The sequence below is a fragment of the Heteronotia binoei genome, chromosome 15 (genome assembly GCF_032191835.1).
Source record: "Heteronotia binoei isolate CCM8104 ecotype False Entrance Well chromosome 15, APGP_CSIRO_Hbin_v1, whole genome shotgun sequence".
Lineage (NCBI taxonomy): Eukaryota > Metazoa > Chordata > Lepidosauria > Squamata > Gekkonidae > Heteronotia > Heteronotia binoei.
In genome coordinates this window covers 52,017,536-52,044,133 of record NC_083237.1, presented here as the reverse complement: position 1 = coordinate 52,044,133, position 26,598 = coordinate 52,017,536, and the positions used below count along the sequence as shown (strand labels likewise).

Sequence of the window (26,598 nt, the reverse complement as noted above, 5' to 3'; positions counted from 1 at the left end):
TTGGAGAGTGGACTCTATGATATTATATGGATTCTATGATGTTATACCCTGCTGAGATTCTCCACAAATCAGGGTCCACCCCCAAATCCCCAGGGATTTCTTAACCTGGATTTGCCAACCCTAAATCTGAAGGGGTACATTCTGTTCTCTCTTTCACAATCTCATTCCACTGCATGTGTGCATACAGCCCAAGTGTTATAAGGCAGGTCAGAAAGGCGAGCCGGATATGAGCAGAGCCATACAACAGAGTCAGTCTGAATAATCACAAGTCAGAGATTCATTACCAGCGGGGTTGTCCAGATTGTGTAGCCAGGAGGTCCAAGGGTCATTCACAGTCCAGAGGTTCACGAAGTCGAAGTCCAAGAGATGGTCCAAGGCAAGGGTGGCCAAGCTTGCTTAACGTAAGAGCCACATAGAATAGGGACTGTTGCAGTTCCGCAGGGCCTGTAAGACAGACCTGTTCCACAAAGCATTCGACTGAGGTGGTGGACATTTTGTTAATCTGTGGCTTCCCTGCTGCAGGGACCCCATTGCAATAACTCTGTTGAGTCATCTATTTTATACCAGCTGGGGATTTATGGGAGGAGTGGAGGCAACTGATACCACCAACTGCAGAATTAGAGTTTGTTTTTAGACTGTCATATTGTTTTAGTATATGAATTTGATTTTAACTTTGTATTAATTGATTGTTGTTATCCGCTCAGAGCCCATTTGGGAAGGGCGGGCTATAAAAAGAAAGAAAGAATGAAAGAAAGAAAGAAAGAAAGAAAGAAAGAAAGAAAGAAAGAAAGAAAGAAAGAAAGAAAGAAAGAAAGAGAGATCAGATGTTTAAGAGCCACAAGAGAGGAAGGGAGGGAAAGGCAGAAAGAAAGCAACTTTAACTTTAAATGCATTCTCCAAGCCACCAGCTGACTTGGCTTGGAGAAGTGATTTAAAGAGACAAATGCCTTCTCCAAGCCATCTGACAGGGTGGTGGGGGTCCTGAGAGCCTCACAAAATGTGTGAAAGAGTCACATGTGACTTCTGAGCCACAGTTTGGCCACCCCTGGTCCAAGGTCATACGAGTGAGGCAGGTTCAGGAGCTACGTTGCTGAGTCTAGCCATGACACTCAAGCAAATTGGTCGGGATGGAAGTATTTGCCTTGGGCAGTGAAAAATTAAGATCAGCTCTGGCTAAAAATCTTATTCTGGTTCCCTGCCATTTTTTAAATGGCCCATAAATCCATTTCTCTGCCTGTCAACCTAATCCCTGCCTGTCTTCTTCCTCTGAACAGACAGTTCTTTCTGTGGCAGATAAGCCTTCTGCTTTAGGATTCCCTGGCTTTCTCCCTAAGTCACAGTGTTCTAACTGTGTGTTGTTTCACTATGTTCTGCATAATTCTGCTCACCCTTTGCATTCACTAAGGACCGCTTGCCTGTGTTCATAAATCCTCAGCAAAAAAGACAGTCTCTTCCCCGATACGCTAAATGACCCACAGTGCTTTCTGTCCAGCTGCTAGAGATCTGTGTATGTTTCCAAGTTCAGGCAAATATGTAAGCCATCTGCATCCTTGTCTGTGGCCATACATGCATTGCGTTGGTTATAGCTTGGTTCTAGTTCCATTGCACCCTTCAACTGAATAGATTACTTTGCAGAATTGACAGCATTTGAACTGGTCAAAGAACCCCAAGACTTAGGGCTACCAACTTTGAAGCGGTGCATGGAGTTCTTGTAGAATTACAACTCATCTCCAGACAACAGAGGTCAGTTCCCCTTCCCTGGAGAAAGTGATTGCTTTGGACTCTATGGCATTACACCTGATTGAGGTTCCTCCCCAGGGGTTTTTTTTTGTAGCAGGAACTCCTTTGCATATTAGGCCACACCCCCTGATGTAGCCATTTCTCCAAGAGCTTACAGTAGGCCTTGGAATTAGAGCCCTGTAAGCTCCAGGAGGATTGGCTACATCAGGAGGGTGTGGTGTAATATGCAAAGGAGTTCCTGCTACAAAAAAAGCCCTGTCCCTCCCCTATCCAAAGCCCACCCTCCAGGTTCCGCCTCCAAATCACCAGGAATTTCCCAAACCAAAATTGGCAATCCAGTGCTGGAGACCAAACCAACACCTTGCCCCCAGTATGTAGTTTTTAAGACTAAACTAACTATCAGGGAATCTGATTGTGAAATTGCAGGTAGTTTAGCCTATTATGGTTATTCAGAAAAGAAAAGGATGAAATTTGCACAAGTTCTTCTGATGATTTCACATCTTAACTTGAAAACAGCATCTGGGCCTTTAAGGTTCATCCGAAGCTTCTGAGATCATTGATGCAAAAAAAAAAAAAAACACCCCATCAGGGTTGCAGTTGTCAATCTCCAGGTAGCATCTGGAGATCTCTGGCTATTATAATTGATCTCCAGACAACCAAAATTAACTACCTGGAGAAAGTGGCTGCTGGCGGGGGCGGGGAGCAGGGGGGGGAGGAGAACTCCATGTCATCATATCCTGCTGAAGTCCCTCCCCTCTCCAAACTCTACCCTCGCCAAGCTTCACACACAAAATCTCCAAGTCTTTCCCAACCCAGAACTGGCACCCCTACTACAAACTGAGGAAGATGGGAGAAATGGCTAGGAAGCTAGTCAAGAACCTACAGGTATAGGATTTGTTTCTGTCAGGATTCATATGTGTAACAACCACATATGAATCCTGACAGAAACAATCTCTCTGTCTGAGATCCAACAAGGGAGAGTTTTTCCACCTGTGCTATGCAGGGCTTTATATATATATATCCCAACAGGAAAGTATTTGCATATTAGGCCATACCCACTGATGTCCCCATTGTTTCACACAGGGCTTTTTTGTAGAAAAAGCCCAGCAGGAACCAGTGATCTTCTTTGTGGTCTCTGTGCATCACACCCTTGAGATTCCAGGTGCCTGTGCTGGCTCTAACCGGTACTGAAAAAGCTCTATAGTAGATCTTTGTGTCCCGACCACTGGGCATGCTCACGGACACAACCGCGCATGCCCAGTAGGCGGGGCAGCAAGATCCCACCAGTTTTTTTCTGACCGCCGCGCTGTTTGGACTTACCTTCGGCTCTCCGGTTGCTGGAAAAATTATTAGCTACTTCACTGTTCCAGTTCCTCTCTTGTTTTCTCCTCGTCGTGTTCTACAAAAAAGAAGAAGTTATCCTCGTGTCTCCGTGAGTCCGGGCTTCGCCCCCCCCCCTCTTTCTTCCACCGGTGGGCCCTCAGCCTCCGGTCAGTAGGACTTCTGTCTATGTGGGGGTTTTTCAAACGGTGCCTCAAGTGTGGTAGTAAGCTCGCCCCAACCGACGGTCACTCCCTTTGTCTGCTGTGTTTGGGAGAGGGGCACTGCACCGATTCCTGTGGTCACTACTTAAAATTTAGTAAGCAAACCAGGAAAACCCGAGCCCCGCGGCTCCAGGTGGCATTGCTTCAATCGGCTCTAGCTTCTCAGCCAATGGAATGCATTTCAGCACTGGGGTCTTCGGACCAATCGGCGTCGACTTCCACCCCGACGATGGCCAAGACGCCACCCGTCCAGAAGGCCGATCTGACGTCAACACCAAAGACTAACACACATGGCTCTAAAGCTTCGCCTAAACGCAAGCGGGAGAAGGAGCACAAATTTTCGAAGAAGCACAAGTCATCTGCGGCAGGGGAGCGCACCTTCCCAACTCCATCAGAGGCCTCCCTTGAAAGGGTTCAGCTGATGCTGTCTACAACGCTACCTGATCTCTCGCCACCGAGACTAGTACCTCCCAAGATCATGGTTTCTCCGCGTTGAAAGGACCCTGCGCCCCATAGATCCTCTTCGCCGTCAGCTCACATCTCCGACTCTGATGTGGAGCAGATCGATCTCACGCAGCGTTCGTCGGGATCGGCGTGAGGGAGCAAGGATGATTCCCCGTCTCAACCCCGAAGGTTCCTCTCGTCCATTCGTAGGGAAAAACCGACCTCTCCGGACCGAAGAGATCGTCCATGGTGTGATGATGACAGGTACCAGTGGTACCATAGTGCCCTTCCACCCTGGGAGCACAGACAGGGCTATCCTTTTCAGCCCTATCATCCGCCCTACTCCTGGCTTTACCCTCGGGACCTGCCAGACTGGGATCGGTGTTCGGCTTACTACTCTGCTGATTGACGCCGGGAGGACCCTAAATTGTCTAAACCGATATCGGCATCGGTATTGAAACACCCGGCTACACCGATCCTTACACAACTTGACCCATCCAAACCAGAGTCCTCGGACGCCAAGGAGTCGGCTGGCTCGATCAGCGCCGACTTTGATCAACATCATTCTAAGCCTACGCCATCGACGCCAGTGACTGATGATGCTCCGATTTCTCCTTCGGAAGACCTGAAATCCTATGGAGACTTAATTAAATGTATGGCGACCTCTCTAGGTCTGTCGGCTCAACAAACCCAGCCCAAGGTCGATTACTTGGTTTTTGACATCGTGCAGCATGATGTTTCCACCGCTATTGCCCTTCCCCTTACCAACGTCCTGTTGCAAACAGTCAAAGGTCCCTGGGAGAAGCCAGCCTTCCTTGCAGCCTCTACTAAATGCCTAGACCACATGTACAAGATTCAGGAAAAATTCTTATTTAACCATCCTAAGTCTAATTCCCTAGTGGTTACATCTTCGTCCAAGGGCAAGCATTGCGCATCCTCTCCTCCTGATAAAGAGGGGAAGAAGATAGACACGTTTGGTAGAAAGTTTTATGCCTCTGCGTCACTAGGGATCAAGACCACCAATTACCTTGCTTGCTTGGGCCATTATCAGTTTGCTCTATGGGATCAGGTCTCTACTGTCCTCCAGCATCTTCCGGAAGAGCATCACCGTACCCTGCAAAAGATCCAGAAGGAAGGCATGTTGGTAGCAAAGCAACAGTTCAACTACTCTAAGCATGCAGCTTTGCCAAAATGCTGTCTTCTGCTGTTGCCCTCCGTAGGCACGCATGGCTTAGGTCTACCACTTTCAACCACGATACAAGGTCTGCAATTGAGGACCTTCCGTTCGACGGTTCGGGTCTATTCCATTCCTCAACTGATACCACCTTACAGGACCTGAATAAGAGAACCAAGGCTTCTCATACCTTGAGTGCTTCTTCCTCCACACGTTCCTTCAGACAGAAGCCATACTCTTGTCCGTGGTCTCGTAGATCTCAGAGCCATTCCTCCCCTGATCAACCCTGACGGAACAGATCCCATTCTCAACAAGGGAAATCGTTCCCAGTGAAGCAGAAATTTCAAGGACAATTTCGACAATCCCGTTCAAAACAACCTGCCAACCCCAAGCAGAGTCTTTGACTCCCCCGTTGCTGTAATACCGGACTTTCTAGCACCCACTTCCATCCCTGGAAGCACTCAGCTATCTTCTTTTTTCCATGCCTGGGAGAATATTACAACAGACTCCTGGGGTCTTACAATCATCGCTCAAGGGTACGCGATCGAGTTCCAAGAGTCACCACCCATCCCACATGTCATCATTACACCTCCCTCAGAGGCCCTAAAGACCGAAGTCCAATCTCTCCTAAAGAAGGGAGCCATCGAACCTGTCCCTCATGCTGTTCACGGACATGGGTTCTACTCCTGTTATTTCATCGTTCCAAAGAAGGATGGTGGCCTTCGGCCTATTATGGACCTCCGGGGTTTGAACACTTGTATTGTCTCCAAGAAGTTCAGGATGACTACATTGTTTCAAATCCTTCCACTATTGGAGGAGAACTCTTGGATGGCTACCATCGATCTCAAGGATGCGTATTTTCACCTGTCCATTCGTCAGGGGCACCGTCAATATCTCCGTTTTGCAGTGGATACAGACCACTACCAATATACCGCCCTTCCATTTGACTTGTCCACAGCCCCCAGAGTTTTTACCAAGGCCATGGTGGTAGTGGCAGCTCACCTCTGCCTCTTAGGGGTCACTGTTTTCCCCTATATAGACGATTTGCTGTTGGTGGCCAACTCCAGCTCCCTGCTGTTGCATCACATCCATATAACGCTGAAGACGTTAGCGTTGCTAGGCCTCTGCATGAACCTCCCGCAATCCAATCTGGTACCCTGCCAAAGAGTCCCTTTCATCAGGGCCCTCATCGACTCCACTGTCTGCAGAGCATTCCTCCCGGGTCCAAGGGCCCAGACTTTATCAACCATGGCAGGCCGCATTGGGACCTTGGGAAGAGCCTCCGCCCATTCTATTCAAAAGCTTTTGGGGCTTATGGCAGCTACAACTGCGGTCATATTTCTTGCAAAGCTGCATATGAGACCTCTCCAGTTATGGTTTCTCAGAGTGTTCAAACCTTCTCGTCATTCTCCCTCACGCATGCTCACACTGCCGCAATCAATCATAAACTCCCTCCTTTGGTGGGGGAATCTTCCCATTCTTCTAGAAGGTGTTCCGTTTTGCCTACCTCCTCCCACGGAGACGTTGACGGCCAATGCCTCTCTCCTGGGTTGGGAAGCCCACCTCAGAGGCCTAACTGTGGGAGCCACTTGGGACTTGCTGCATCGGGCCAATCACATCAACTATCTGGAACTGATGGCAATTTGGTTTGCTCTTCAGTCCTTTCTCCCTCTAGTGAGAGGAAAATCCATCTCAATATTGACGGACAATACGACGACTGTGGCATATATCAATCCTCAGGGAGGCACGGTGTCAAGGAGTCTGTGTCGCCTTGCAATAAGCATTTGGCTCTGGTGCCTGAATCAGGGAATATCCTTTTTTGCTGTTCACATTCCGGGAGCCCTAAACGTTCAGGCAGATTATCTGAGCAGAGGGGGAACACAGTTACACGAGTGGGAATTGAACCCAATTTATCTCAGACCTGTATTCCAAAGCTGGGGCCACCCAGAGATGGACGTTTTTGCCACACGTTACAACAGCAAATGTCATCGCTTTTGTTCTCAGGGGGGCCTGGATCGTCTATCGGAGGGTGATGGCCTCCTTCTCGATTGGTCTCACAGCTTCCTGTATATGTTCACGCTCATCCCTTTGCTAACCAAGGTGCTGGTCAAGATAGAGAGGGAACAGCCCAGCTGCATTTTGATAGCTCCATGGTGGCCCCGACAGTTGTGGTTTCCGCTTCTCCTTCATCTATCTCAAAGACGGGTTTATCATCTCCTGAAGGAGCCGGATCTTCTCCTCACCAACAGGAGAAGGACATACCATCACGACGTCCCTCATTTGAAACTGACAGCTTGGCTCATTGCTTAGCTCCTGTTTCTGATAGCATTTACTTTGTTTTGCTAAACAGTAGAAAGCCATCTACCAGAAGGTCCTATAGTCTGAAATGGAAACGTTTAGCCTCATTTGTAGTTTCTTCTCAGCTCTCTCCAGATCAGACTAGTCTTTGCACAATTTTTTCGTTTCTGTTGCACTTGCTGGACTCTGGTCTTTCATACTCATCCATCAAGGTGTACCTGGCATCGATATCTGCGCATCACGCCCAAGTTGAGGGCTATACTGTGTTTTCTTACCCAGAAACTAAGCGTTTCCTAAAGGGTCTTTTTCGTCTGCATCCACCCACCTGTCACATAGTCCCTGCTTGGGATTTTTCCTTGGTTCTCAGAGGACTTATGCTAAGAGAGTTGGTGAGCTCTCAGCCTTCAGATCAGACCCTCCGTACCTGCGTTTTCGTGATCAAGGGGTCGCCATTGCTCCCGACATTTGTTTTTTGCCCAAGGTGATGTCAGAGTTCCATCTACATTCTGAGACTTTATTACCGGCCTTTTTTCCTTCCCCGCAGGGTCAGGAACAAAGAGCTCTGCATACGCTTGACGTTAAGCGCGCTTTGTTGTTCTACCTTCATAGAACTAAGGAGTTTCGTTTGACATCCAGCCAGTTTGTGTGCTATTCTGGTCCCTCTAAGGGAAAGCAGGTCTCCTCCCAGAGACTGTCGAAATGGATTGTAGAGACTATTATGTTAGCGTATCTGCAAGCAAAACGCCCTTTGCCAGGACTTCCTAGAGCTCATTCTACACGTGTGTTGGCTATGTCCACTGCTTTCCTCAAGAGGGTGCACCTTACAGACATTTGCAGAGCAGCTTCTTGGGCAACCCCGGATACCTTTGTGAAGCATTATGCCTTAGATGCGTGTGACGGACCGCATGCTTGTGGGGAGTGCCATGCTTCAGGCTGCAGTCGTCTAGTGCCAGCTCCCTCCTCCAGGTAAACTTTAGCTTGCTATTTTCCCAAGGGTGTGATGCACAGAGACCACGAAGAAGATAAACAGGTTGCTTACCTGTAACTGATGATCTTCAAGTGGTCATCTGTGCATTCACAGATCTGTGCATTCGTCCTTCCTCCCCTTCGCTGGCAGTTCTTCAGAGGTTTATTGGAGTTGCTTCAGTGGTCAGAAGGAAACTGGCGGGATCTTGCTGCCCCGCCTACTGGGCATGCACAATTGTGTCCGTGAACATGCCCAGTGGTCGGGACACAAAGATCTACTATAGAGCTTTTTCAGTACCGTTTAGAGCCAGCGCAGGTGCCTGGAATCCCAAGGGTGTGAATGCACAGATGACCACTCGAAGATCATCAGTTACAGGTAAGCAACCTGGTTTTCCCTCTAAGCTGAGTTACTGTGAACTCACAGTTTTTCAGCCTCCAGATCACACATTAGCTCAGGAAGGATGGCCCCAGAGCAAACTAATTTATGGAGTAGCTCACAACTTTAGTGCCAGCAGCTCACAAAATAGAAATTTTGCTCACAAGATTCCACAGCTTAGAGGAAACATTGGCAGGAACTCATTTTACTATTAGACCACACCCCCTGACAGCAAGCCATCTGGAACTGTGTTCCTGAGCTTTCCTGCTCAAAAAAAGCCCTGATGCTATGTAAGCTACCACTTCAGAGACAGGATGAGGTCTGGCATAATAAGGCTACAATTCAGTAGAATCAAATGACAAAACCTGTCCTGGAATTTACCACTTCAGGCGGTAGGCTGGAGAACTACATTTTTGACAATCCCTCCATGTTAACAACCTCTTGCCATAGCAGATGAAGGAGAAAGGTCTGGAGTAGCCCTTTTCTTGAAATGTCATTTTGCTGTGTGCGAGACGGGTTGTTTCTTGTAAGTGTGGGAGAGCATGCCAGTGTGGAAACCTTCCCAATACACTGCCTGAAGAAATATGATCAGGAAGAGCTGAACCGCAATTGAACTGAAGGGTCCTTAACCCACGTGACACTGCAGCGCGGCTCTCTGAAAGGAAAGTGACACAAGCAGTCATAATAACAACAATTTGCCAAGATAATTACCGTTAATGATGATAATGATGATAGTAAGTCATTGTTAATTATTATTAATTATGGCTGCCTGGCATACAACCAGTAAGCCAAAGGAGCTGTTTCGGGAAAAGGGTGACAGCTAGGAACCAGCTTTCCTCTTTCTGGTGGAAAATGGGTCACAATAACACACGTGAAATGATAACGCTCAAGCTCACCTTTGTTTTGGCTGGGCTATCACACCTGCCTTAAATAGCCTGAAACTCCATGGCACAAACCCTCCTGGAATTCTGTAAAAAGGGCAGATCGATACAATGAATTATTGAGGTATTTGATTAATTTAGCAGTCATTACAGTTGCCATGTCTGACTTGGGAAGTATTTGGGGACTTTGGGGGTGGAGCCAGGATACTTTGTGGGTGGAGGCAGGATCAAGGTTGTGACAAGTGCAATTGAATTTCAAAGGGACTGTAGGCCATCACATCTAAAGGGACCATACTCCTTTAAAATGCCTTCCCTTCATTGGAAATAGTGAAGAAGGGGGCACCTTCTTTTGGTGCTCATAGAATTGGACTCCCTGGTCCAATCTTTTTAAAACTTATGGTTTGTTTGTTTTTTAAGGAGAGGCACCAGATGCTATGTTGAACAGCCCTCCCCAGATACCCACAGATTGATTCTGTGTTATACCCTGTGGGGACTAGTCTCCACAGGGTATAATGGAATGGTCAGCTGGCATTCAACCCCACCCCTGCTTTGTGATAACCCTGAAGCAGGAGGAAGGCCTCCAAACCAAAAAATCCCCTGCCCACAACTTTGAATTCGCAGCCCTACCAGTCATAGAAGTGTGACATGGAGTGCAGTAAATAAATCTCCCAAGAAGTATATTGCAAAAAAGGTAAACTAACATTCATTCAAGTAGATCCAGACCACATTCAGATTGCAGTCACCCACCTCGAACATCATATTGTGACTGGGGATCGTTTTTCTTGTAGGACATCCAGCAGAAATACTTAAATAATAAAATTTTAACACCGATGGAGTTGGTAGTATCCGCCATCATCAATACATCAATATATTTTAATGTGAGATCAAATAGCACCTACCATTGTTTTACGTAATTGTTTTGTATACAATACAATACAATAACCTATATCGGCATGATAGCAATCATAACAGGGAACCAATCCATCCATCAAACGGCAATTTGCAAATACATTAAGCGCCTCCTAGAGTCTAGATATAAAAATTTGCAACAATTTCAATTACCAGTTAATTATTCAATTTGCAATAATTTCAATTACCAGTTACAATTTCAATTATTTAAGTATTTGGTTCCAAGTTGACAACAAGAAGACAATTTTATATTTGTTGGGCTTCGCTGTTTGCTCAGTCAAACGGGTCAGTGAGTATGGAACGCAGGTCAGAGTAAAAAATACAGTTTATGATTTATGTTTTTATTTGTGATGTGTTTTTATCTTTTATCTATTAATATTGGTCTTATGACCTCTTAATGTGAGCCACCCTGAGCCTACATCGACAGGGAGGTCAGGATACAAGTCAAATAAATAAATAAATAAGAGAAAAAAGACTAATCAAGAGAATACTTTCCCTGTCACAAATGGCCAGCTTATCCTGCATTATATGTGTGGGAGTATGAGGGCTTTGCCTTTACAGGAGAGACCTGCAGAGACATGTGTCTCCATGGAAGGCCATGTCAAAAGAGGGAGAGGGAGAAGACAAAGTGCATGGAGAGAGGAGGAGTCAGAGGGCAACTCCCAGGTCAAGACAAAGTGAGGCATCTCATTCAAGCAGATAACACCTATACACACACTCAGAGTGATGTAGCGCCCCCCCCCCCCTGTGTCCAGGCATGCTGTGTCATTCACTCCAACATGAACAACTTCATTTTGAAGAATGCTGCTTGACTGTATAGTGTTGAATTTTTGGACACAGATAGGGAATTTGATGTGGACAACACCATACTTGTTTGTTTGTTTGGTGTGGTTTTATCTTGCCTTTCCTGCAAGGAGCTCCAGGCAACTTACATGGTTTTCTCCCATTCTCCATTATCTCCTCACAACAACCACGCTGTGAGTAGATTATCCTGAGTGAGAGCAACTGGCCCAACACTGAGGGAGTTCCATAGAGAGGAGGGATTTAAACCTAGGCCTCCTCAGATCCTAATCCTGCCATCCCCACCAATGCCTTTCTTGGCAGCCTCTAAGTATTTATAGAAAATGGTTGGGGCTCTTACCCAGCAAGGCTTCTGATTGGTCAGTGAAGATCTGATTGGCTGTGCAGGTCAAAATAGCATGGTTTCAGCATCTGATGCGTTTGTTGAAAGCTTGTGCTACAATAAGATTTATTAGTCTTAGAGGTGCTACTGGACTCTTCACTATTTTGCAACAGACGAACACATCTAATTCCTCTGGATCTATGGTTTCAGTAGCAACTGCCATGGCAGTAGTTGTTTAATTCTGTCTCACACCTCTTTCCCAGCATGCTTTTACAACTGCCCCTCTTCTACCCTACACTTGGCTCTGCCTTGTTTGGCAGCCATATTGTGAATGGCTCTGCCTCCTGCAGGGGCCATTTGGTGGTCATCTGAGATGGGGTCATTTATTGGGGGCCTGTCCCTCAAACTAGGCCTAAAAGTACCAATGATCTACAGAAAGCAAGCCCCCTACTTCTGAGAGGACTTCTAGTAGACTAATGCTTTTGGACATGGGGAAACAGTTGGGAAAGACCGGTATAGTGCTTGAAAGAGAGGTAAAGAGTGAGTGAGTGAGTGAAATACACAGTGGCTGACAGTGGGGGGGGGGAATCCCCCTGTGAAATGCCTCCCTGATTCACATTTCACATCAGCCATTAACTCACTGGGTGGCCTGAGGCAATCTGCTATTCTCTCACCCATCTCTCTTAATCAGTGAGGTTTAGAAATTCAAGTAAGGGTGAAAAAGTTGCTCTTTTAAAAAAAATGATATTCTCTCTCAGTAAATCCAGAAGTGCTCCTATGTTTAAAATACTCTGCTTGGTTCTGCACGTGCAAATTAACCTCCGGAGGAAGGAGATTGCAGCAGCTCCTTCCATTATGAGAGGAAAGATGCTTGCTGCAGTTTTTCTAATCACGCCTCAGCAGAGTTTGAAATGTCCCGGTGCCAGATGTTACACTGCTCACACGAGCAGGCTCCTGTTGTGGGTTTTTACGCTTTCCAGCTGATCCCAGTAACATCCGTACATTGGTTCTAAAGTCCAGCTTATACAACTCATGCAGATAAATTTGGTTGAGGTTTCTTCAACTCAACTCAAATTCCCCATAGTGAGATAGCAGCTTGGGGCAGGCCTCATTTTGGGCGGGAGCTCACAGGAGCAGAGCTCTGGGGAACCTCTAAATTTTATTGTGCTCTTTCTTTCTCTCCCTCCCCCCTCCCCCAATACTTGCTGCTGGGCTCCATTGTTCAAACCACCTCTGAGAATTTTGCTGTGCTCGAAGATCTGACAACCTTTCTAATATTTTTTCCTCACAAAAAAAGGGAAAATAACCAAAACATAGAAAGCAGACAGATGGAAATCTTCCTCATGCCACTGTGGCCACACAGGAGAAAGTAATTTTAAAAGTATGATGGGAGTAAGGTTTTATTATGACAATTATAATTAAATAAGCATTTAAAGGCAGATGCTGAGCTGATATAATTTAGTACTTCTTTCAGTGATGTCAGGGGTGTGTGGCATATGCAAATGAGTTATGCAGATAAGTTGTGCTAATGAGCTCCAGCACCGCTTTTTCGACAAAATGACCCCTGGCTTTGGGGAGCTTAACTCCCAAATGCCACATGGCCCATAGTGCAGAAGGACCTGTAGGACTACCAACATCCAGTTAGTGGCTGGAAATCTCCTGAAATTACAATTGATCTCTAAGCTACAGATATCAGTTCCTCTGGAGAAAATGACTGCTTTGGAGGGAGGACTGTATGGAATTATACTCTACTAAAGTTCTTACCCTCCCCAAAACCTACTCTTCCCAGGCTCCACCCCCAAAACCCTGGGCTTCTACCTCCCCCAACACTGCTTTTCCCAAATGAAAAGCCTGGGGTTGTTTGTCCCTTTGAGTTGTACATGCACAGAATACAGACATCAGGTCCCCATCCACCCCGGCCACTGGCAGGGGGTGGAGGGGTAGGGTTGCCAGACTGGGAAACTCCTGGTAGTTTGGGAGTGGACCCTGGGAATGACAGAGTCCTCAGTGGGGTACAATGCATGCACAGAATACAGACATCAGGTCCCCACCCACCCCGGCCACTGGCAGGGGGTGGAGGGGTAGGGTTGCCAGATTGGGAAACTCCTGGAGGTTTGGGAGTGGACCCTGGGAATGACAGAGTCCTCAGTGGGGTACAATGCCATACAGTTCACCCTCCAAAACATCCATTTTCTCCAGGGGAGTTGATCTCTGTAGTCTGGAGATGTAGGGCTGCCAAGCTCCCAGGTGGGGCGGGGGTTCTCCCACTCTAGAGGACCCCCTCTCAACATTGCAAGTGATGTCATCGCACTGGCAACATCACACGCCAGCCACTCTAGGAGCTTCTGGGAAAACTATGGTTTCCCCAGACGCTCTAGCAATTTGGGATGGAAACTCCATGGTGGAGGCCACAGGTGACTTGGCAACCCTATGGAGATTAGGTGTAATTCCAGGGGATCCCCAGCAGCCCTGTAGCTAGGGGCCACAGGGAGAGGGGCTACAGGGGGACCGCTGGGAAGGGGCCCATGGGGGTGAGTGTAGAAAGCTGGAGAGGCTGGGGGCCACCCCTCTTCATCCTGTGTGATTTAAAGAGCCCGCCAATTGGTGATTGGTGGGCCCTTTAAATGGCACGGGAGGGGCAGTGGTGCAATTTAAATCACATAGGAGGGGGTGGCCATGGGTAGGGGGTGAGGGGCTCCAAAAACCTGTCAGGGGGCCAGGCCCTGTAGGCCTCTGGTTAGCTAGGGGCCTGATCCCCAGGTCCCACCTGGAGGCTGGCATCCCTAACATCAGGTTCTGTAGAAGAGTGGATTTCCAACAAATTTACCTCCCTCCCCTCCTCCTTTCAAACATTTATGCTTGTGTTATTTGTTCCAGGGGGGTCGTGAGAATGGACGTTAAAATCCGGAACATTGATATAAACCAGTGTGCCAGCGGACAGGGATGGTTTGCAAACACACACCAGTGTGATCTCAACAGCACCAAGGTAAGAAAGGAGCTGTACTTCATGGCAGCTTTCCAACATCCCTTAGGTTCCCTCCTCCCACGACTTCTATTAAACATTTCTTAAAGCACCATTAGGTTGCCAGTTGCTGTATGTAACCAAGAAGTGAAAAGGCAGAAAAGATAGGGAAATGAGAAGTGGATGGCGTATCTTCTAACAGGGTTGAATGGGAATGAAGCGGCACCGTAGGAGCAGCAGAAATGACAAAAGAGAGAGCCACAATGAGATTTTGCACAGTTAAAAATCAGGCAATTTTTTTAGAACTTGGACGTCTTTAAAGTCTGCTTTTGGAAATTGACTCAGAAGGATACTTTTGGATCACAGAATCTTATTACCTTGTTTATGAACTTTAAAGCAATCGTGTGAAAGCCAAACATCTCTGGCAGACCTCCACTTTGCATTCTGGCATGCATAATGACATTAGATTGTTAAGGATTTGTTTATTGATTTAATTGGATTTAAATCCTGCCCTCCCCACGAAGCAGGCTCAGGGCGGCTCACAACATGCGGCATACAATAAAACATTTACATGAAAAAGCATTAAAAACAGTTTAAGAACAATTTGGTGCTAGTTTCTGTACAGATTAAGATGGCATTCAATGATCTTAAGCATCCAATAGATCTAACATCTCGGTAATGGAGGTCAGCATCTCAGTTAAATGCTAACTGAAACAGTGTCGTCTTACAGGCCTTGCAGATGCCTGCTAGAAGAGATGATAGTGGTGCTGGTGCACAATGCAGCAAGGGGTAGAGAAGGCTAATCTAAAGAGTACTTTTCCAATCACAAATGGCCAGCCAATCTGGCATCATGTGTGTAGGAGTATAAGGGCATCATCTCTACAGCAGAGACGTGTGTCTCCATGGAAGGCATATGCCGAGAGGGAGGACAAAGTGAGAGGAGGGGGTCAGAGGGCAGCTCCCAAGTTAAGGCAAAATAGGGTTGCCAGTCCCCTGGTCCAGGTGGATTTTTCCCTGACAGGTCAGCAAGGGAAGCCACACCTCTGAACAGCCCACTCCTGTGTTGATGTCATCGGCACAGTGGTGCTACCCAAAAATGATAGCATCGCACCAGACACGTTGCGTGTAGACGTTCTAGTACTTTTGGTCAAAATGCCGTGACTACCAGAGAGTTTTGGCCGAAATACTAGATTGTCCACATGCAGCTTGCTCAATGTGATGACGTCACTTCTGGATGACATCATCATGGGGGGCACTTTCCGCACGCACAGAAACACCCTAGAACAGACCCGGGAGCCCCCTGCTGGAAGCAAGATAAGATGTGACGACCCTGAAACAAAGAGAGGCATCTCATTCAAGGAGCTGACACCTGTACACACTTAGACCGATTCCCCACTAGCCTTGCTGTGGTCTCACACTCCTTTTTCCTGCGGTGCTTCTGCCCGAGTTTGTACACACTGCTCCAGAGCTGCAATTTGCCCCACCTCTTTCCCAGGTTCTCTCTGTGGCTTCAAAATCCAGTTTTCAGAAAATTGTACAGCTGCAGAGGGAACTTGGGAAAGGGGTGGGGCAAGTCGCAGCTCCCAGGCAGCCTGTGCTAAATTGAGTAGAAGCACCACGGGAAAAAGGAGTGCGAGACCACAGCAAGGCTAGTGGGGAATGGGCCTTAGAATGATATAGAGCTCCCCAGCCTCCAGACTCACCCCAACACAGGGAAGGCATTTTGAGAGCTTGTTTATTTTTATTTTTCCATTGCTCGTTTTGAGTGCTCAGTCAGTAAAACGTTCATGCTCAACCTCTCATTTTTCTCTCTATAGAATGGGGGGAGGGGATACCAAAGTTGTCATTTGCCTAGGGCACCTGAAAACCTTGGACTGGCCTTGATCTCAGCGGGCTATCAAAACTGTTCTCTGACCATGAAATGTTGTCTTGATATAGGAGATTCTAACTAGCGAACATGGGGTGGAGGGGTGCAGGGGAAGCTGTGCATAATTCTCAAAAAGATTTATTCAGGAATTAAGTGCCCTAGGCATTTTGAGAGAGAGCATTTTTGGCAAGGATAAAAATCTGCACGGTCTAATGCATTGTCATGTAAATCACCCTATCCAGCGAACACTCCTTATTACATTAATTCATAGGAAATGTATAGAGAAAGATCACCAAATATCATTGGGGGGGAAGAGGAAAGCCAGCTGCACTTGTGGTTATTTTAAAGAGCAACTTGTTGGTGAGTTGTAGGCAATTTTCTATGAATCGATAGAAGGATTGTTAGTTTAATGTGGTGATTTAAATGCCGGCGGAATAGATAGTATCCCCGTCCCAAAGCTTACGGTTTGACAAAAGCTTTCTAAGAATTCTTGCAGATTGTGCTGTTCTGTGACATCCTTTGCTGCAACAGAAATAGCCCTTCTGGGTTCCCCCCCACCCTCTTTATTGGCAGCAAGCAACCGTGTTCTTCTCCGCCACTGCCTTCCCCGTCCTTCTTCCGAGCTCCCCTCCTGTGTCTCATTCCTCCTTTGCTTCCAGCATCCCTGCTTTATTCCCCTCCCCTCTCTGCTGACCCATCTGCCTTCTTCAGCTGCTCTGTACCTTCCCAGCACAGCAGGCGTTTAATGTGCAAATCTGCATTTAAGCACCTTTTACTGAGTGTGTTTCATTATGGGCAGCGGGCATAGCCTATAATGGGCAGCGCCTGGTTGCTTTATTGCTTTCTACTTTCGAGATGGCTGGGCTCAGGGCTTCAAATCTGGTGCCCCCCCCCCCACAGAGACCGCCAAGGGAGGTCCCCCGAACATGTAGGCCAGCAGACACAAGAAAGCAGGGGTGAAGCACAGTTGCTAAGCTCGGTGCATTCAGCTGCCTTGGAATCATTGCAGAGTCCTAATTTGCGTTTCCAGGCACTGTGGGAGATAAGGTTGCCAACTCTGGGGTGGGAAACTACTGGAGTTTGGGGGGGTGGAGCCTGGGGATGGTAGGGTTTGAGGAGGGGAAGGAACTCAGCGGGATATAATGCCATAGAGCCCATCTTCCAAAGCAGCTGTTTTCAGGGCTTTTTTGCCACACACACAAAAGGCCCAACAGGAACTCATTTGCATATTAGGCCACACCCCCTGATGTCACCATTGTTTCACACAGGACTTATTTGCAGCAGGAACTCATTTACATATTAGGCCATACCCCCTGATGCCAAGCCAGCTGGAACTGCATTCCTGTGAGTTTCTGCTTAAAAAAAAAAGCCCTGGCTGTTTTCTCCAGGAGGACTGATATCTGTTGTTTGAAGATCACTTGTAATTTCAGGAGATCTCTCGACCCCCCTTGGAGGTTGGCCACCATAGATAACATCACTCTGAGGCAAAGACAGTTCAAGATCTTTCGGTGGTGTAGTAAAAAAAAAAATACAGATTACACACCTTGTCCTGTAAAATGGGCCCACAATCCAGGGGAAAGTTCTTCTGTTCAACTCTGATAGGAATGTACAAGATCAGCACAGGATCATTGTGAGGCAAATAAGGCGCAGCAGAGATTCAAAAAGCTTCAATTAGTGCTTCTGCTGGGAGTACAGCAGAAGCACTAATGACACAATGGACAGATAGGGTTGCCAGACTGGCTCTGGCCACCGGTGGGGTATGAGGAGGCAGGTTTGCAGTGCCGGATTAAACCCCGTGGAGGCCCCTAGGAAGTCAAAATCTCAGAGTCCCCCTTGCAAATTATCTCAGAGTCGGAGCACCCACCCCACAGCCCACTGCCCCTGCTGCAGCCTGCTGGCACCTTCTCAAAAGCCCCCTTGACAAAGCTGCAGGGGAGAGACAGAGAGAGGCAAACTTGGCAACGAAGCTAGCAGCAGCTTCACCAGGCAAATTGGGCAAAGAGCAGCTCATGTGCTGGCTGTGCATGCAGGCTCCGAGGGCTGCAAGCAGGGGGAAACTGGGGTGGGAGCTGGTCCGGTGCCCCTAAAGGCATGGGGGCCATAGACCAGTGACTGCTTGGCCTGTTAATCCCGCTCTGAAGGTTTGTCAGATCCAGCTGAGGAAGCTCCTGGAGATTTGGGGTTGGAGGCTGAGGAGGACAGGGACCACAGTGGAATACAATGCCATTGGCTCCATCCTCCAAAGCATCCATTTTCTCCACAGAATCTCTCTAGTCTGGAGAAAAGCTGTAATTCCAAGGGATCCCCAGGTCCCACCTGGAGGCTGGCATCCCTATCGGAGCATTCAATTTCTTTTAAAAAATAATAAACTGAAGTTTCTAGTTCTTAGGACTAAAACATTTGACCTGAAAATATAAACAGAATGTAGGTTAATCTCCAAAGATGAGGCATAAGGTATCTGTGTGATTTCCTAAAGTTGGTTGGGGGCACCAGGGTTTTCTGCCCCTTCCCCATGAGCAGCATCTGCAGAATAAATTATGCGCAAGAAGCTTTCGTCTAATGGGCACGCTTGGCACCGCTCAATTCCAGCTTTTCACAGCACAGAACTGTGGTTCTTTGCACGAAACACATTCTGAGAGCAGTGGAGCATCAGCAGGCACCATGTGCTAGCGTGGAAACTAATTATTTAGACAAAATTGTCAGTGTTAGGAATTTGCTGAGGTTCTGCCTCTGAAAGGGAACGTACATCAAGTTTGCAGAAGCCTGGGGATCATTAGCAGAAAGCACAAGCCCTAATTACTTTAGAGAACAATGGTATTTACACAAAACATTCATTAGGCTAAAAGATCAGGAAGGAGTCAACAAACCTAAGCAGACTTCAAATGGCAAATGCACAGTTCCTAACATTCGCTATCAGTGCTCTTTATATTGGTCCTAGGTTAGACCTAAGCAGGGCTATTTTTGTAGGAAAAGCCCAGCAGGAATGTATTTGCATATTAGGCCATACCCCCTGGAATCACCATTGTTTCACACAGGGCTTTTTGTAGGAAAAGTCCACCAGGGCCTCATTTACATATTAGGCCACACCCCCTGACATCAAGCCAGCTGGAACTGCATTCTTGTGCGTCCCTGCTAAAAAAAAAAAGCCCTGAACCTAAGCCTTTTTCAGACATTACATCCACACAGGGGTGGAATTCTAGCATGAGTTCCTTTGCATATTAGGCCACACCCCCTGATGTTGCCAATCCTCCTTGTAAGCTCTTGAAGGATTGGCTACATCAGGGGTGTGTGGCCTAATATGCAAAGGAGCTCCTGCTAGAATTCCACCCGTTTCTATGTAATAAGAGTCTCACATATATCATCCCAGCAGGGCTGGCCTTAGACCAGGGGTGTCAAACACGCAGCCGGGGGCCGAATCAGGCCCCCGAGCAACTGGCTGTCCTCTGCTTCCTTCTCCCTCTCTCTTGCTCCCTTCTGCATCACAACTTGCTTTGCAAGGCTTGCTCAATTGCACAGGAGCTACAGAGCAAAACCTCTATTTTCTCCATTGGCTGAGGCGCCACCGTTGGGGAAGAGGGGGGGAAGGCAGAGCTTGTTTTTCCAGGCTCTCTCAATCACACAGCAGAGCTACTGAGCCAAGTCTCTCTTCCTTCTATCGGCTGAGGCTCCTCCCCCTCCTGGGAAAGGAAAGAAAGAGCCATAGCTTCCTTTGCCCAGTTCCCTGAATCCCATGGGAGAAATACAAAGAAAGCTCCTGAACCAACAAGTGCTAATGTTTTAAGTTTTTTTAAAAAAAAATTATTTGTGTTTGTCTGTGTCCCTTCTCCCTAATCTTAAATAGGTATACACATGGCCGGCCCAACATGGCCCAGCCAAAGGTGACATGAACCGGCCCAACAAGGACTCATTTATATCAGATCTGGCCCTCATAACAGATGAGTTCGACACCCCTGCCCTAGACTGTCTGGAACCCTAGGCAAGATTAGCATCTGGCTCCCCCCCCCCCGCACTGATAATGTCACTGAGTCACATGGGGGAGCACCCAATTTGGCACCCCCAGAATGCCGACGCCCTAGGCAATTGTCTAGTTTGCCTAGTGGCAGGGCTGGCCTTGCATCTCAGTACTCACAGTCGCCACATCGTTTGAACAAGGGCAACACACATATGTGTGCACAGCTTCAGTATGCACAGTTGACGGCTGGAGTTTTCAGGATTCTGCCAAAGCTGTCCTTGCGTGCAGAATACAACCGTTAGCTCTATTCAGACAGCTTGGTGGCTGTGCATGTTGGGAGCAGAGATGCCAGCCTCCAGAAGGGACCTGGGGACCCCCCAGAATTACAGCTCATCTCCAGATAAGAGAGATCAGTTCCCCTGGAGGAAACAGATGCTTTGGAGGGGGGGAGGAACGACAATGTACCATTGCATGCCACTGAGGTCCCTGTCTTCTGCAGGCGCCATCCTCAAATCTTCAGGAGTTTCCAAACCTGGATCTGGCAACCTACCCCCCCCCCCTCCCACGAGGGACCTGGAAACCCTAGTTGGGAGTATCATGGATAAGCACACGTTGTACATGTGGACATATCTGGAAAAGGGCCGATGTCAATATTATACATAGAGTCAGGGGTGGTTTTGTAGAAAAATAGGTGGTGGAGCTCATTAGCATAACTCATTAGTATATGCTGACCCCGCCCCCCCCCCCAGCCGATGCAAGAAAGGAAAGCCCTGGGCGAGCAGGGCCTGCTTGGACTGGCTAGAGATCCAGCCAACCCAAGCAAGCCTCACTTGCCTGGGGCTCTCCTGGGTTGCCCCCCCCCCAGTCAAAATGCTACCCAAAATCACATAAGAAGTAGAGAAAGGGTGGGGCGGGCTTCTCCAGAGGTTATTAATGGCTGCTGGGGGTGTGACAAAGCCCCTGGTGGGTGGCTGGCTGCCCCCTCTCCTAATCCAGGGGTTGTTATGCAGCTGCACCTACTATTCAATGGACAAGGTAGGTGGGGAGGAGGAGGAAGGGGAACTCTCAGAAAGGTTCAGGAGCCGCGCTCTTGTGAGCTCCTGCTGAATCTGAGGCCTGCATAGAGTATGATTCTTACAAGCTGGAGGTCCACAAAGAATTGCCAGAGAGAAAAAATTTGGAAATGTCCCAGCTCCGCATCATCCCCTCTAGAATTCTTTAAGCTCTCAGGGGCTTTATTAAACTAATTCCTCCTCCTCCTCCCCCCACTTTTCTGTCTAACTGACTCTCAGCTGCCCTCAACATTCTATTCCTTCCGGAGCATATACCTAGACCGCATCACGTCCCTTTTGGTTTTTGGTTAAGGTTCAAAGCTCATTTGCCACATTTTATTTATTTATTTCTTCACATTTATATTGCACCCTTCCCAAATGGACTCAGGGCGGGTCACAAACAGTTCCAAAATAAAACAAAATATAAAATCAGACAAACCAATCCACAGTAAAAATTCAAGAATTAGTTTCAGATGGCATCATTCAAAAACATGTCACATGAAGGTGTGACGTTTGCATATGTAGGGACCTCAGTGGGGCACAATACCACAGAATCCACCCTCCAAAGCAGCCATGTTCTCCAGGGCAATGGATTCCCAGGTCTGACCTGGAGGTTGGCATCCCTACTCCCAATATGCACAACCATCGTGCTGTCTGAACTGGGCTAATGGATGTGTTCTATATGCATTTACAGCTTTGGCACATGTGAACTAAAGCCCCTCCCCTCCAAAGAATCCATGTTCTCCAGGAAAACAGATCACTAGTCTGTAGATAAGCTGTAATTCTGGGGGGGATCCCCAGGCCCCTCCTGAAAGCTGGCAGCCCTGCCATGAGATACCAGTCCATACATAAAGGTAGAGGGTGAGCAGCAAATTAGCATACAGCACCTGTGTGTGTGCACGCAAAAGCCTACACCTCCAGTAAACTTTGTTGGTCTTAAAAAGTGCCACTGGACTCAAATTTTGTTCTTTGTTTTTGAGGACAGTTACTGGAGTCAGGGCTGCTGGAGCAGAAGGACTGGCCCTTTAGTATCCCTCTTCTCATATTAATTTCAATGCGGCTTGTGTGCAAGAACACGAGGAACAAATTCTTTAAGAAATCAATAAATAAACATAAGAAAATCCCCAGGATTCATCTCCTCCACTGTCCAGTTCCTAAAAGCAATGAGACAGATGTGTTAGAAAAGCCTATAAAGGAAGCAAGGAAGCAACAGCTCTGTTCTCCACCCCACATCTGGCATCCACCGCCATGCTGCCTCTGAACATAGAAGTTCTATTTAACCAGGACTTTTTTTGTAGCAAAAACTGCTTTGCATGTTAGGCCACACACCCCTGATGTAGCCAATCCTCCAAAAGCTTACAGTAGGCCCTGTAATAAGAGCCCTATAAGCTCTTGGAGGATTGGCTACATCAGAGGTAGGGCTGTCAAGCTCTTGGACGGGGCTGGGGTCCCCTCACTTTGGGGGTCCCCAACCCACCAGCCTGCAGTGGTACCATAGAATTTTCCTCCCAACTTGCTAGAGCTTCCAGGAAAACCATAGAGTTTTCCCAGAAACACCCAGAGTGGCCAGTGTGTGACATTGCTGGCATGATGATGTCACTTCCGAGTGATATTATCACACCATGCACGCATTAAAAAGTCCCCCGCCAGAGGCTGTGGGGGACTTGGCAATCCTAATTAGGGGTGTGTGACCTAAGGAGTTGCAAAGGAGTTCCTGCTACCAAAAAAGCCCTGTATTTAACTATCATGGCTACTGGCTAACACTTGTTGCAGTGTCATTCTAAACAGAGGTATGCCCTTCTAAGCTCATTAGTTTAGAATGGTATAACTAATTCTGGTTGCGATTGCATTATTGACTTCTCCCACTTTGTTTAAGCCTTTCTAAAAGCCATAGAAGGTAGTGGTCCTCCCACGACAGGGAATTGCATGCACCAACTGTGCATAGAAGAACTTCTCTACTATGGCTACGTGCCAGATCTGAATTCTGCCTTAAAATGACAGAGTTCTGCAAGTTCTCTTTTGAATCCTTCCTCTATTAATGAGTCTTTTCTTAAAAAATAAAAGGGAAAAAAATCTGCTAATGTAGCTAATTAATAGTCTGCATGTATTTGCTCCTGATTTCTGTTGCATCCTCCTGTTCTCATGCTGGGTGAATACCAGGGACACCTGCTGATCATTGGTGGGTGTAAATGACGGATTTCTTTTGAACCATAGTCCTCCTTTAAATATCCTCTTTCCCAGCACTCAGGTGCATCTGTTCCCCCCCTCCCCCCAAGCTAACAATCTGTCCAGTTAACATTTATTCACCCATCTTCTAAAGGGCTCAGAAAGGAAGGCATACATGGTACTATGTTTCTCTAGGGTTGCCAGCCTCCAGGCAGGACCTGGAGATCTCCCACTTTTACAACTGATCTCCAGCTGGCAGAAATCAGCTCCCCTGGAGAAAATAGCTTCTTTGAAGGGTGGACTCTATGGCATTCTACCATGCTGAGGCTCCTCCCCTCTCCAAACCCACCATCTCCTGGCTCCACCCCCAAAGTCTCCAGGTATTTTCCAACACAGACCTTGTTAGACCTGGAAACGAAGAAGGGTTGGCCCTGGTTAGTATTTCAGGGAATACTAGAGTTGTGACATGGAAGCAGGCAATGGCAAACCACTTCTGAATGTCTCTTGCCTTGAACACCCTAAGGGGCCATCGTATGTCAGCTGTGACTTGACAGCACACAAAAAAAATGAAATGCACTGTGGTTGTGTTCTGGGTTTTTGGATTCTCCTGGTTCCTAGTATTCTAGCCAGTGTACTACACTAAAAGAAGAAGAAGAAGGGGACCCTAGCATATGATTTTCTGTTCTTTCTCTCCAAGGGCATTGCCCCTTTCCTTTCCTTCTTGCTCTCTTCATTTCGCATAAGCTCATCCACGCTTGGTCTTTTTTCCTGTTTCTGTCTTCTGCCAGCTCTGTCCGGAACAACCTCCCACAGTCTGTCTCTCAAGGTACTTCCTTTTAGAACCAGGTGGTTCTGCTCTGAAGATTTTTTTTGGCACCATGTGAAAGTAATATTGCCAACCTCAAGGTGGGCCCAGAGTTCTGGAATGACAAGTGATTTCCAGATGACAGAAATCAGCTCCCCTGGAGTAAATGGGGGCTTCGGAGGGTGGACTATGCATCATATCCCTGCTGCCATACCCTCCTGTCCTCAAATTCCACTTTTCCCAGGCTTCACTCCCCCCCAAATCTCCAGGAATATCCCAGCCTAGAGTTGGCAGCCATATGTAGAAGGAAATATAAATTCAACAGTTTCTGATGTGTAAATATAGAACAATACAATTAACTCCAGAAATTTACTTATTATCACATCAAAGTGTTCAAACATATATTTTAGTGACAAAGACATACAGTAGTGCTTCCAGAATAGCAGCTGGTTACAAAACGCAATCGTTGAAGAAGCCTAACAGTGAAAAAGTCCACACAACTCCATATATGGGGCAAAACCCACTTCCTCTATACATCTCTATGTCCTGTCATCTTCTGTGCTGCTATCAAGGAATCAAAAAAATTCTACTGGAGAGAGAAAGGGGACTTTACTCCTAGGTCAAATTACGGTTTCGTTTCTTGTCCCTTCATCAGCCTGATCTCTCTATAACCATCGCTTCACGTAGCCACAGAGAAATACTTTTGCTTTTAATCAATACATTTCTTTTTTGCTACACACTTGGCTCTTACTGGTTAAAGGCAGCATAATATTGTAGAGTGCATAAGTGGGGTAGGATTCAAACCTGGGTCAGGAACAACAGCCTGTTGCTATATCTACCAAAATGAGAGATTTCAGGGTCATTGCTGCCTTCTAGTCACTCCCTCCTACCGTGAAATTCATCCCCTAATATAGGACTAGCATCAACATACCCTGAAGTGGGGCTGCTGCCAGGACCCAGGACATATCACGGTTCAGACTGGAAGCTAAGCAAGAGCACTAACCCAAGTGAAAGTCCAGTCCAAAGGTCAGCAAGCAGCAGGTCCAGAGATCAATCCCGAAAAACAAGGTCTAGCTGTCCAAGAGTCATCCAAAGGTTGATCCATTAGCGTCAAAAGGCAACCAAGAAGTGACAGGATCCAACTCATGATATCAGTGGAAATTCAGCTTCCACAACTTACTGCTGGTTTTTATAGCAATATGCTTAAGGGTCAGACTTGCAGCCTGTTGCTTTGGGAGTAATCCTGCAATCACTCATCTTGACTATCAGTTGGCATCAGGACAAGAGGTGGGCATGGTACTTTGTCGTCTCTTCTGTAGTTCTGTTTGTAGCCTACATCTGAGACACTCTAAGGGTGCGGGTAATGCTAGAGAGCTGGAAATGATCAGCTGAATTTCACCTGTTGAATCAGGGCTGAAGGGTGTGGTGGCTCTGCATCAGCTGTTGGTTGTGAACCCTGACACGCTTGCAGCTCATCTTCCTGCTTGCCAGCTTCTGCTGACTCAGTGCTGGCTACATAGGGCTCCTCTTCTAAGGAGTCCTCTTCTCCTGAAGTGTCCTTGCTATTGCTGATCCCGGGCTGGCCCATGACAGGACATCTGGTGAGGCCCACTGCCTAAAACCTCCACCCACATATCTTCCCTGCACCAGTCTGTACCCATGCTCCCAGCTTCCCAAAGTCATTGAGGAAGGTTATGTGCATGGGTGTACAGAGGTGGGTGAGTGCACAGAGGTGGCACTCCTGGTGGCAAAGGCAACTCCCTTATACTGAATCAGACCCTTGGTCCATCAAAGTCAGTATTGTCTACTACAGGGGTGGCCAGCAGTAGCTCTCCAGATGTTTTTGCCTACAACTCCCATCAGCCCGAGCCAGCATGGCCAATGATTGGGGCTGATGGGAGTTGTAGGCAAAAAAAATCTGGAGAGCTACCGTTGGCCACCCCTGGTGTACTAGAACTAGCAGTTGCTCTCCAGGGTCTCAGGCAGAATGCTGGGAATTGAACCCGAAACCTTCTACATGCCAAGCAGATGCTCTGCCACTGAGTCATTGCCCCTCTGATTGGGGAGAGGATATGCTGGTGATGCAGGCAACTGAGCAAGGGTGGTCGGGAGGCTTGCAAGCAGGAGGAGGACACATGGGCAGGTGGGGGCATTCAGGTGTGGGAGGAAGGAAAGGTGGGCATGAGGGGATGCTGGGCATTTTCTACCTAGGATCCTCCAAAGCCTAGAACTGGCCCTGATACCAGGTAGTAGGTGAGTGTAGTGATTGTGCAGTAAAGGAAAGAAACTTTGCACACCTATTGCAATCTTGGCATTCAGTTCAGAGCTTCTCTTTGTCT

The 26,598-nt window shown here is 47.5% G+C and overlaps 1 protein-coding gene across 1 annotated transcript in view; it reads left to right on the top strand.

Moving 5' to 3' along the window:
* The window catches only part of GPR179 (G protein-coupled receptor 179), an 83,613-nt gene that overhangs the window by 15,196 nt on the left and 41,819 nt on the right, over positions 1 to 26,598 (top strand). The window contains exon 2 of the mRNA XM_060256188.1: positions 14,333 to 14,441. Coding sequence (XP_060112171.1) covers positions 14,333 to 14,441 — 109 coding nt within the window. The remainder of the gene's footprint in view (positions 1 to 14,332; positions 14,442 to 26,598) is intronic.